This window comes from Haliotis rufescens, unplaced genomic scaffold, assembly GCF_023055435.1.
Source record: "Haliotis rufescens isolate VD_foot unplaced genomic scaffold, xgHalRufe1.0.p SCAF_2, whole genome shotgun sequence".
Lineage (NCBI taxonomy): Eukaryota > Metazoa > Mollusca > Gastropoda > Lepetellida > Haliotidae > Haliotis > Haliotis rufescens.
The window spans coordinates 79344157-79357691 of NW_025963890.1; the positions used below are offsets into that span (position 1 = coordinate 79344157).

At 46.7% G+C, this 13535-nt stretch overlaps 1 protein-coding gene across 5 annotated transcripts in view; it reads right to left on the reverse strand.

Moving 5' to 3' along the window:
- Nucleotides 1-2668: 2668 nt before the first annotated feature.
- LOC124123598 (low-density lipoprotein receptor-related protein 4-like) overlaps nt 2669-13535 on the reverse strand; it is a 199874-nt gene continuing 189007 nt past the window's right edge. For 4 of the 5 annotated variants that reach the window (XM_048400674.1, XM_048400677.1, XM_048400675.1 and 1 more), the window contains exons 19-24: nt 12918-13036; nt 11480-11569; nt 11083-11216; nt 4004-4145; nt 3474-3626; nt 2669-3100 (exon numbers count right to left, since the gene is read on the reverse strand). In XM_048400674.1, the coding sequence (XP_048256631.1) occupies nt 3093-3100; nt 3474-3626; nt 4004-4145; nt 11083-11216; nt 11480-11569; nt 12918-13036 (646 nt within the window). In that variant the 3' untranslated portion in view covers nt 2669-3092. The remainder of the gene's footprint in view (nt 3101-3473; nt 3627-4003; nt 4146-11082; nt 11217-11479; nt 11570-12917; nt 13037-13535) is intronic. The other variant, XM_048400678.1, reaches the window with a different exon arrangement.

Here is a 13535-nt window from a genome sequence, read left to right on the forward strand (position 1 = left end):
ACTATCTGACAGTGGATCGACATAGGCTAGGTTCCCAACACTATCTGACAGTTGATCAACATAGGCTAGGTTCCGAACACTATCTGACAGTGGATCGACATAGGCTAGGTTCCCAACACTATCTCTGTGGATCGACATAGGCTAGGTTCCCAACACTATCTGACAGTGGATCGACATCGGCTAGGTTCCCAACACTATCTGACAGTGGATCGACATAGGCTACGTTCCCAAAACTATCTCTGTGGGTCGACATAGGCTAGGTTCCCAACAATATCTGACAGTTGATCGACATAGGCTAGGTTCCCAACACTATCTGACAGTTGATAGACATAGGCTAGGTTCCCAACACTATCTGACAGTGGATCGACATAGGCTAGGTTCCCAACACTATCTGACAGTGGATCGACATAGGCTAGGTTCCCAACACAATCTGACAGTTGACGACATCGGCTAGGTTCCTAACACTATCTCTGTTGGTCGACGTAGGCTAGGTTCCGAACACTATGTGACAGTGGATCGACATAGGCTAGGTTCCCAACACTATCTGACAGTGGATCGACATAGGCTAGGTTCCCAACACTATCTGACAGTGGGTCGACATAGGCTACGTTCCCAAAACTATCTCTGTGGGTCGACATAGGCTAGGTTCCCAACACTATCTCTGTGGATCGACATAGGCTAGGTTCCCAACGCTATCTGACAGTTGATCGACATAGGCTACGTTCCCAACACTATCTGACAGTGGATTGACATAGGCTAGGTTCCTAACACTATCTCTGTGGGTCGACATAAGCTAGGTTCCCAACACTATCTGACAGTTGATCGACATAGGCTAGGTTCCGAACACTATCTGACAGTGGATCGACATAGGCTAGGTTCCCAACACTATCTGACAGTGGGTCGACATAGGCTAGGTTCCCAACACTATCTCTGTGGATCGACATAGGCTAGGTTCCCAACACTATCTGACAGTGGATCGACATCGGCTAGGTTCCCAACACTATCTGACAGTGGATCGACACAGGCTACGTTCCCAAAACTATCTCTGTGGGTCGACATAGGCTAGGTTCCCAACAATATCTGACAGTTGATCGACATAGGCTAGGTTCCCAACACTATCTGACAGTTGATAGACATAGGCTAGGTTCCCAACACTATCTGACAGTGGATCGACATAGGCTAGGTTCCCAACACTATCTGACAGTGGATCGACATAGGCTAGGTTCCCAACACAATCTGACAGTTGACGACATAGGCTACGTTCCCAAAACTATCTCTGTGGGTCGACGTAGGCTAGGTTCCGAACACTTTGTGACAGTGGATCGTCATAGGCTAGGTTCCGAACACTATCTGACAGTGGATCGACATAGGCTAGGTTCCTAACACTATCTGACAGTGGATCGACATAGGCTACGTTCCCAAAACTATCTCTGTGGGTCGACATAGGCTAGGTTCCCAACACTATCTCTGTGGATCGACATAGGCTAGGTTTCCAACACTATCTGACAGTTGATCGACATAGGCTACGTTCCCAACACTATCTGACAGTGGGTCGACATAGGCTAGGTTCCCAATACTATCTCTGTGGATTGACATAGGCTAGGTTCCTAACACTATCTCTGTGGGTCGACATAAGCTAGGTTCCCAACACTATCTGACAGTTGATCGACATAGGCTAGGTTCCGAACACTATCTGACTGTGGATTGACATAGGCTAGGTTCCCAACACTATCTGACAGTGGGTCAACATAGGCTAGGTTCCCAACACTATCTGACAGTGGATCGACATAGGCTAGGTTCCGAACACTATCTGACAGTGGATTGACATAGGCTAGGTTCCCAAAACTATCTCTGTGGGTCGACATAGGCTAGGTTCCCAACACTATCTGACAGTTGATCGACATAGGCTAGGTTCCCAACACTATCTGACAGTGGATCGACATAGGCTACGTTCCCAACACTATCTGACAGTGGGTCGACATAGGCTAGGTTCCAAACACTATCTGACAGTTGATCGACATTGGCTACGTTCCCAACACTATCTGACAGTGGATCGACATAGGCTAGGTTCCCAACACAATCTGACAGTGGATCGACATAGGCTAGGTTCCCAACACTATCTGACAGTTGATCGACATAGGCTAGGTTCCCAACACTATCTGACAGTGGATCGAGATAGGCTAGGTTCCAAACACTATCTGACAGTGGATCGACATAGGCTAGGTTCCCAACACTATCTGAAAGTTGATCGACATAGGGTAGGTTCCCAACACTATCTGACAGTGGATCGACATAGGCTAGGTTCCCAACACAATCTGACAGGTGGGTCGACATAGGCTAGGTTCCCAACACTATCTGACTGTGGATTGACATAGGCTAGGTTCCCAACACTTTCTGACAGTTGATCGACATAGTCTAGGTTCCCAACACTATCTGACAGTGGATCGACATAGTCTAGGTTCCCAACACTATCTGACAGTGGATCGACATAGGCTAGGTTCCCAACACTATCTGACAGTGGATCGACATAGGCTAGGTTCCCAACACTATCTGACAGTGGGTCGACATAGGCTAGGTTCCCAACACTATCTGACTGTTGATCGACATTGTTGATTTTCTGGAATCGTGATGGTATGGCGTTAATCGATGTATGGTACAACTGAGAATCTTTTTGTTTTACATTTTATTATTCGGCAAATATATTACTACATGTTACTATTATGTAGATCATAATGTTTTTGGTAATCCTTTTGATTTTACTTTTGATGACGGTGAGTGTTTCTTTTTTAACATTATTTTCATATCATATTCAGAGTCAAGGTAACTGCGTCGTGAAATATTATGTAGATTCTGTTGGAGAAAATATCAGTTCAAAATTCAAATATAAACTGACGAGAACTTAACGAATAACGTTTCAAAGACCTGGATATTGGTTGATGAATTACGTTTTAAAGACCTGGTTATTGGTTGATGAATTACGTTTCAAAGACCTGGATATTGGTTGATGAATTAGGTTTCAAAGATTTCCATGTTGGTGGATGGTGACATTATTGTTTGTCTTCTTCACTTCAGATCGACCAAGAGTCAACATGTTAGGAATCTGAAATAAAACAAAAACATCAACATGATAACATCATCAAGTCACATGAGAAGTGCGATGCTCAAGTGGCGACATCTCGGTCTATTTTCACATTTCACAGAACTTATTTAACCAGGCAAAAAATGGTATTTGTGGTATTCACCGGACTTCAGCCGTATTTATAACATTGATCTGAGAAGCCTAAGTTCATCACGGGTCTCCCGATAAAGAATCAACAAGACCATGTTAGTTTCTTCTGTGTCTATGTTGACATTATCCTGCCTTACATTATCATCCATCAGAATCTGAACCATCAGAACTTGTCAACGTCCTGAACCACGTCTTACGAACTCAAGTAATGTGTGATGGAAGAACTTGGATACGTCTAACATACCGCCGCCAGCGCATGTCTTGTGATCTGACGACAACTGGTAAAGCCCATCATCAGGGCATTTACATAGGAAGCGTGGAGACTGTGCCGTGAGATGAGGCGAAGGGAGACACAGGTGTGAGCAGCCACCATTGTTGTCACCACACACATTCGATGCTGTAAACCAAGAGGTCATGTCTAAATACAGGCTGAACAGGACTGGTCGTCAACTGTTACTTAACCTTAGTCACGCTTACAAACACTTTAGTGTGGATAGGTAAGTGATCGGAATCCATACCAAGCAATACTTAGTCATGGAGAACATGCAGGACATACATTGCTACAGTGATGAAGAGGACTAACGGGATCAGGTGGTCAGGCTCGCTGACATGGTTGATGCATGGCGTCGAGGCCCAATTGCGTGGATCGATGCTTATGATGTAAATCACAGGATTGTCTGGTCCAGACTCGATTATATACAGACCGCCGTCATAGAGCTGGACTATTGCTGAACAACAAACAACAACTACAGTGATGAAAGAGTATCATCCCACCTTCTGGTTGTCGGTCAGGGTGGAAGACTTTGACATCAAAGGGGCTTCCCTTGCCAGTGTTGATGACTTCAACATTCTTCCCCGTCCTCTTGTTGACCTTTCTGAGAGTTGATGATCCCCAGTCGCTCCAGTAGAGGAAGTCCTGCAGTAGCAGCCCGAGTCAGTGATAGTCTAACAATTCAATACAAACTATGCTCCTGTATTTCAGGTTCTCTTTCCCAGGAACACCTACGCCCCTGCCCTTCCACCAACCTCCCTGGAACACAGCAGTGTATACCTTCTCTCAACCCTTCAACATGACGTTGTATATTGCAGCAATCTCACACAAAGACCCACTGTGTATTGACCGTCATCAGCGGACTCAACTGGTTATATGTAAATGAGTGAGATACTGTATAAAAAAACCCCTCCAATCAGCTATCTTTTTTCCCATAACGTGTTATTCAAGAGGCTAATAACTATATGTCCTTTTAACATGTTTTATTAAACATTAACACTGTGTAAAAACGATATGGCTGAAATACTGCCGATGTAACGTTAAATCTTAACTCACTCACTCACTCTGTAAAAAGGTTATATACTCTTAAAAAAAAGTGTTTAAGCCAACTCACTAACAGGTGTAGCCTTAAACTGTAGCAAATAACAAGAAACCTGTGATCTACCCTCCGCCACATCTCACCTGTTGTAGAACATCAGCAAATGAACGTCTTGTGTAACTGACGTAAAGTACGCAACAGTTGTGTGAAATGCATCGTGGAACCCTACCTTTCATTCATATTTGCAGATATTTTTCAAGAAACGTTTTTAAGTTTATATTTGTTTTTAGAAAAGATTACTTGATACACAACTTAACCATCTTGAAAAACAACCATATTTGAACAGTTGTGTATGATGTAAGCAGTCAGTAGACCACAAGGCCATGTCTCACTCCACGTAACTCATGTAATCAGTCAGTAGGACACAAGGCCTGGTGTCACCCCACGTAACTCATGTAAGCAGTCAGTAGACCACAAGGCCATGTCTCACTCCACGTAACTCATGTAAGCAGCCTTTAAACCATCAGGCCATGTGTCACTCCACGTAACTCATGTAATCAGTCAGTAGGACACAAGGCCATGTCTCACTCCACGTAACTCATGTAATCAGTCTGTAGACCATAAGGCCATGTCTCACTCCACGTAACTCATGTAATCAGTCAGTAGGACACAGGGGCGGTCGGGTAGCCTAGTGGTTAAAGCGTTAGCTCGTCACGCCGAAGACCCGGGTTCGATTCCGGACATGGGTACAATGTGTGAAGCCCATTTCTGGTGTCCCCCGCCGTGATATTGCTGAAATATTGCTAAAAGCGGCGTAAAACCATACTCACTCACTCACTCACTCACTCAGTAGGACACAAGGCCTGGTGTCACTCCACGTAACTCATGTAATCAGTCAGTAGGACACAAGGCCTGGTGTCACTCCACGTAACTCATGTAATCGGTCAGTAGACCACAAGGACATGTCTCACTCCACGTAACTCATGTAATCGGTCAGTAGGACACAAGGCCTGGTGTCACCCCACGTAACTCATGTAAGCAGTCTTTAAACCATAAGGCCACATGTCGCCCCACGTAACTCATGTAAGCAGTCAGTAGACCACAAGGACATGTCTCACCCCATGTAACTCATGCAAGCAGCCTTTAAACCATCAGGCCATGTGTCACTCCACGTAACTCATGTAAGCAGTTTTTACACCATCAGACCAAATGTCACCCCACGTAACTCATGTAAGCAGTCTTTAGACCACAAGGCCACGTGTCACCCCACGTAACTCATGTAAGCAGTCAGTAGACAACAAGGCCATGTGTCACCCCACGTTACTCATGTAAGCAGTCAGTAGACCACAAGGCCATGTGTCACCCCACGTAACTCATGTAAGCAGTCAGTAGACCACAAGGCCATGTGTCACCCCACGTAACTCATGTAAGCAGTCAGTAGACCACAAGGCCACGTGTCACCCCACGTAACTCATGTAAGAAGTCAGTGGGAGACAAGGACACGTGTCACCCCACGTAACTCATGTAAGCAGTCAGTAGACCACAAGGCCACGTGTCACCCCACGTAACTCATGTAAGCAGTCGGTAGACCACAAGACCACGTCTCACTCCACGTAACTCATGTAAGCAGTCTTTAGACCATAAGGCCATGTGTCACCCCACTCAACTCATGTAAGCAGTCAGTAGACCAAAAGGCCATGTCTCACTCCACGTAACTTATGTAAGCAGGCAGTAGACCATAGGCCACATGTCACCCCACGTAACTTATGTAAACAGTCAGTAGACCACAAGGCCATGTCTCAATCCACGTAACTCATGTAAGCATTCAGTGGACCATAAGACCACATGTCACCCCACGCAACTCATGTAAGCAGTCAGTAGACCAAAAGGCCATGTCTCACTCCGCGTAACTCATGTAAGCAGTCTTTGCACCATTAGGCAACGTGTTAACCCACGTAAGTCATGTAAGCAGTCAGTAGACCACAAGGCCATGTCTCACTCTACGTAACTCATGTAATCAGTCAGTTGGACACAAGGCCACGTGTCACCCCACGTAACTCATGTAAGAAGTCTTTAAACCATAAGGCCACATGTCACCCAACGTAACTCATGTAAGCAGTCAGTAGACCAAAAGGCCATGTCTCACTTCACGTAAGTCATATAAGCAGTCAGTAGACCAAAAGGCCATGTGTAACCCCTCTTAACTCATGTAAGCAGTCGGTTGACCACAAGGCCATGTCTCACTCCACGTAACTCATGTAATCAGTCAGTAGGACATAAGGCCATATCTCACTCCACGTAACTCATGTAAGCAGTCTTTAGACCATCAGACCAAATGTCACCCCACGTAACTTATGGAAGCAGTCAGTAGACCACAAGACCATGTCTCACTCCACGTAACTCATGTAAGCAGTCTTCAAACCATAAGGCCACGTGTCACCCAACGTAACTCATGTAAGCAGTCAGTAGACCACAAGGCCATGTGTCACTCCACGTAAGTCATGTAAGCAGTCAGTAGACCATAAGGCCATGTGATACCCCTCTTAACTCATGTAAGCAGTCAGTAGACCACAAGGACATGTCTCACCCCACGTAACTCATGTAAGCAGTCAGTAGACCACAAGGCCATGTCTCACACCACGTAACTTATGTAAGCAGTCAGTTGGACACAAGGCCACGTGTCACCCCACGTAACTTATGTAAGCAATCAGTAGACCACAAGACCATGTCTCACTCCACGTAACTCATGTAAGCAGTTTTTAGACCATAAGGCCATGTGTCACCCCACGCAACTCATGTAAGCAGTCAGTAGACCATAAGGCCATGTGTCACCCCACGCAACTCATGTAAGCAGTCAGTAGACCAAAAGGCCATGTCTCACTCCACGTAACTCATGTAAGCAGTCTTTAGACCATAAGGCCATGTGTCAACCCACGTAACTCATGTAAGCAGTCAGTAAACCACAAGGCCATGTCTCACTCCACGTAACTTATGTAAGCAGGCAGTAGACCATAAGGCCACGTGTCACCCCACGTAACTTACGTAAGCAGACAGTAGACCACAAGGCCATGTGTCACCCCACGTAACTCATGTAAGCAGTCAGTAGACCACAAGGCCATGTCTCACTTCACGTAAGTCATTTAAGCAGTCAGTAGACCAAAATGCCACCTGTAACATTCTTAACTCATGTAAGCAGTCAATAGGACACAAGGCCATGTGTAACCCCTCTTAACTCATGTAATCAGTCAGTTGACCACAAGGCCATGTCTCACTTCACGTAAGTCATTAAGCAGTCAGTAGACCACATGGCCATGTGTAACCCCTCTTAACTCACGTAGACCGCCTCCGTGGTCCAGTGGTAGAGCGTCCGCCCGGAGAGCGGAAGGTCCGGGGTTCGATCCCCGACCGCGTCATACCAAAAGACGTTAAAAGATGGAACTTGTTGTTACCCTGTCTCGCGCTCGGCATCGAGGGGCTTAAACAAGGACTGGTCGGCTCGGAGTATACAGTGTCTGAGTTGGGTATTCATGTTAAACTGCGGCATGGTATCTCAGTGGGCTAGCACTATAAATCGGCATAGGTCCGGACTAGTACAAGCAGCCACACACACACGTGCATGCACGTTGCTATATAAGTGCAATAATCTTGGACCCCATTTCACCTCACCTCACCTCACTTAACTCACGTAAGCAGTCATTAGAACACAAGGTCACGTGTCTTCCCCACGTAACTCATGTAAGCAGTCAGTAGACCACAAGGCCACGTGTCGCCCCACGTAACTCATGTAAGCAGTCAGTAGACCACAAGGCCACGTGTCGCCCCACGTAACTCATGTAAGCAGTCAGTAGATAGCAAGGCCACATGTCACCCCACGTAACTCATGTAAGCAGTCAGTAGATAGCAAGGCCACATGTCACCCCACGTAACTCATGTAAGAAGTCAGTGGGAGACAAGGACACGTGTCACCCCGTGTAACTCATGTAAGCAGTCAGTAGACCACAAGGCCACGTGTCACCCCACGTAACTCATGTAAGAAGTCAGTGGGACACAAGGCCACGTGTCGCCCCACGTAACTCATGTAAGCAGTCAGTAGATAGCAAGGCCACATGTCACCCCACGTAACTCATGTAAGCAGTCAGTAGACCACAAGGCCACGTGTCGCCCCACGTAACTCATGTAAGCAGTCAGTAGACCACAAGGCCACGTGTCACCCCACGTAACTCATGTAAGCAGTCAGTAGACCACAAGGCCACGTGTCACCCCACGTAACTCATGTAATCAGTCGGTAGACCGCAAGGCCACGTGTCACCCCGTGTAACTAATGTAATCAGTCGGTAGACCGCAAGGCCACGTGGCACCCCATGTAACTCATGTAAGCAGTCAGTAGACCACAAGGCCACGTGTCACCCCACGTAACTCATGTAAGAAGTCAGTGGGAGACAAGGCCACATGTCAACCCACGTAACTCATGTAAGCAGTCAGTAGACCACAAGGCCACGTGTCGCCCCACGTAACTCATGTAGGCAGTCAGTAGACCACAAGGCCACGTGTCACCCCACGTAACTCATGTAAGAAGTCAGTGGGAGACAAGGACACGTGTCACCCCGTGTAACTCATGTAATCAGTCGGTAGACCGGAAGGCCACGTGGCACCCCACGTAACTCATGTAAGCAGTCAGTAGACCACAAGGCCACGTGTCACCCCACGTAACTCATGTAAGAAGTCAGTGGGAGACAAGGCCACATGTCACCCCACGTAACTCATGTAAGCAGTCAGTAGACCACAAGGCCACGTGTCGACCCACGTAAGTCATGTAAGCAGTCAGTAGACCACAAGGCCACGTGTCACCCCACGTAACTCATGTAAGCAGTCAGTAGACCACAAGGCCACATGTCGCCCCACGTAACTCATGTAAGCAGTCAGTAGACCACAAGGCCACATGTCAACCCACGTAACTCATGTAAGCAGTCAGTAGACCACAAGGCCACGTGTCGCCCCACGCAACTCATGTAAGCAGTCAGTAGACCACAAGGCCACGTGTCGCCCCATGTAACTCATGTAAGCAGTCAGTAGACCACAAGGCCACGTGTCACCCCGCGTAACTCATGTAAGCAGTCAGTAGACCACAAGGCCACGTGTCGCCCAACGTAACTCATGTAAGCAGTCAGTAGACCACAAGGCCACGTGTCACCCCAAGTAACTCATGTAAGAAGTCAGTGGGAGACAAGGACACGTGTCACCCCGTGTAACTAATGTAAGCAGTCAGTGGGACACAAGGCCACGTGTCACCCCACGTAACTCATGTAAGCAGTCAGTAGACCACAAGGCCACGTGTCACCCCACGTAACTCATGTAAGCAGTCAGTAGACCACAAGGCCACGTGTCGCCCCACGTAACTCATGTAAGCAGTCAGTAGACCACAAGGCCACGTGTCACCCCACGTAACTCATGTAATCAGTCGGTAGACCGCAAGGCCACGTGTCACCCCGTGTAACTAATGTAATCAGTCGGTAGACCGCAAGGCCACGTGGCACCCCATGTAACTCATGTAAGCAGTCAGTAGACCACAAGGCCACGTGTCACCCCACGTAACTCATGTAAGAAGTCAGTGGGAGACAAGGCCACATGTCAACCCACGTAACTCATGTAAGCAGTCAGTAGACCACAAGGCCACGTGTCGCCCCACGTAACTCATGTAGGCAGTCAGTAGACCACAAGGCCACGTGTCACCCCACGTAACTCATGTAAGAAGTCAGTGGGAGACAAGGACACGTGTCACCCCGTGTAACTCATGTAATCAGTCGGTAGACCGGAAGGCCACGTGGCACCCCACGTAACTCATGTAAGCAGTCAGTAGACCACAAGGCCACGTGTCACCCCACGTAACTCATGTAATCAGTCGGTAGACCGCAAGGCCACGTGTCACCCCGTGTAACTAATGTAATCAGTCGGTAGACCGCAAGGCCACGTGGCACCCCATGTAACTCATGTAAGCAGTCAGTAGACCACAAGGCCACGTGTCACCCCACGTAACTCATGTAAGAAGTCAGTGGGAGACAAGGCCACATGTCACCCCACGTAACTCATGTAAGCAGTCAGTAGACCACAAGGCCACGTGTCGCCCCACGCAACTCATGTAAGCAGTCAGTAGACCACAAGGCCACGTGTCGCCCCATGTAACTCATGTAAGCAGTCAGTAGACCACAAGGCCACGTGTCACCCCGCGTAACTCATGTAAGCAGTCAGTAGACCACAAGGCCACGTGTCGCCCAACGTAACTCATGTAAGCAGTCAGTAGACCACAAGGCCACGTGTCACCCCAAGTAACTCATGTAAGAAGTCAGTGGGAGACAAGGACACGTGTCACCCCGTGTAACTAATGTAAGCAGTCAGTGGGACACAAGGCCACGTGTCACCCCACGTAACTCATGTAAGCAGTCAGTAGACCACAAAGCCACATGTCGCCCCACGTTACTGCATTAAGGTCATCATCAAGGCAAATGAACCGTCAATTGGGAACGGGCGCCTGTTGTCATATCTCACCTGAAACATCGTTATAGCAAACATATGTTCACTGGACATTCTGATGACCACCCTGCGGTCACCACCGTCCATATTGCAGCTGCTCACGGCATCATGTTTAGCATCGGTCCAGTACAAGCGGCGCTCGGAATAGTCTGTGCAAAATATCAAAGTTACTATACCCTAAACAATGATGACTTAATGTGAATGTATATAATATAGCAAGTTAGTGTAGTGACACATGAGACACTATATTGAGCGTCATGATGAGGAATCTATATTCAATTCAATTCAATTCAATTCAATTCTTTATTGTATGAATGGCAACAGGCCCATATACAACGGAGTTACATAACATATTTGATAAAATACAAAGGATTCTATAGGATTATTCAAATAATTATAATAATAATAAGACTCGGTTCTTCAAGGAGAGGCTTTCTGAACGACCACTGCATCGAGTTTAGCAATCCTACGGGAGTCCTTCCCTCGGATGAAGTCGTCTGGCCTGAAAAGTGAAACAGAAGGCTTTCTGTTTGCTGCTCAGGAACAGTCACTTCCCACTCGAAACCGACTATGTGTGATTTTGCATCAAAATGTGAATATGAAATGTAGATTATGTAATGAATTTAGTGAGACTGTCCAACACATCGTCAGTGGATGCCCAGCTTTGGCACATACACAGTATCTTAAGATACATGATAGGGTGGCTCGATCATTTTATTACCGTCTTCGCCATGCTTGTGGTTTTGACACAGAGGTCCACCAATGGTACGACCCAGAATATGAAGAGGGCGTCATGGAAAATGATAAATGCAAAATTCTTTGGAATAGGCCCATTTACAGCCTCAGACGTATCCAGGCCAACAAACCTGATTTTGTCCTTTTTGATAAATCCAATGAAATCATTTATATCATTGAATTTTCTGTCCCCTTTGACAGTAATGTGAATGACAAGATTGAGGAAAACATGGCAAATATGCGGACCTAGCTTTCGAAATGTCAGACTTGCATCCCAAGTACCAAGTTGTCCGACTCCTCATTGTTCTCGATGCCTCAGGTTTGGTACCTACCAATCTGTTGACTGACATTGGAAGAGTACCCGGGTTTGCTACCAGGAATACAACCGTTCTGATAATCTGGGTGATGCAGAAGGCTGCAGTCTTCTGTCATTGAATGTACTGTCACATTGTACCTATATGCCGACAAGGTAATGATAAAACAATCTATTTCTGAAATATGTATATCGAAATGCACCTTTCGATTCACTTCCGGGATCCTGACAGCAAAATGCTAATTCCAGTGAATTACAGGCATAATTTAGATGGACCTCATGATTAAATGTGAAATATCTTCTGTATTAGATACAGAGGATACCATTTTTTGTTTGTTTGAAATGTCCATCAGTGAAATGCACAACATGCTGTTTGTTCCCTATCAGCTGATGCGACTCATACTGCATGGATCTATGCTCTCTCCAAGCCTCGTTTTCGATCCAAGATGGCGAAAGTGTGAAAAAGGTCAATGCATCCTTCGGTGTTCGGGGGTATGGGTGGCCAAGTCGTCTAAGGTGCCGCAATTCGCTGTGCAGGGTTGCGTCCCTTGGGCACGCCAGAAACCTATAATCGTGGGTTCGAATCGCGGTTCGCCCCGATTATGTTTTTAAGTTTGTCTGCATCATACCGGTGCTCATGGGTTTCACCGAAGTTGTAAACGTCTGAAACCTGCATCATTTTCCGTTTGCTATTTTGAGGGATGGTTTCTACAGGGGTAGGTTGCTGCGGGGATAGCTGCACAGACAACATTAGGAGAGAGTTCACTTGTTGTTGAGTGTTTGACTTACAGTGTCTACTTACCGATAGTGAGACCATTAGGCCAGGTTATCATAGAGCTGACGATGATGCTTCGGTTGGATCCATCCATGCCACATCGCCCAATCATAGCTGGCTCCTCCCAGTCGGTCCAGTATATGTACCTGCAGCAAACATCTAGTATATGTAGCTGCAGCAAACATCTAGCATATGTACCTGCAGCAAACATCTAGCATATGTACCTGCAGGAAACATCTAGCATATGTACCTGCAGGAAACATCTAGCATATGTACCTGCAGGAAACATCCAGTATGTGTACCTGCAGCAAACATCTAGCATATGTACCTGCAACAAACATCTAGCATATGTACCTGCAGGAAACATCTAGCATATGTACCTGCAGCAAACATCTAGCATATGTACCTGCAACAAACATCTAGCATATGTACCTGCAGGAAACATCTAGCATATGTACCTGCAGGAAACATCTAGCATATGTACCTGCAGCAAACATCCGGTATATGTACCTGCAGGAAACATCTAGCATATGTACCTGCAGGAAACATCTAGTATATGTACCTGCAGCAAACATCTAGCATATGTACCTGCAGCAAACATCTAGCAAATGTACCTGCAGCAAACATCAGGTATATGTAGCTGCA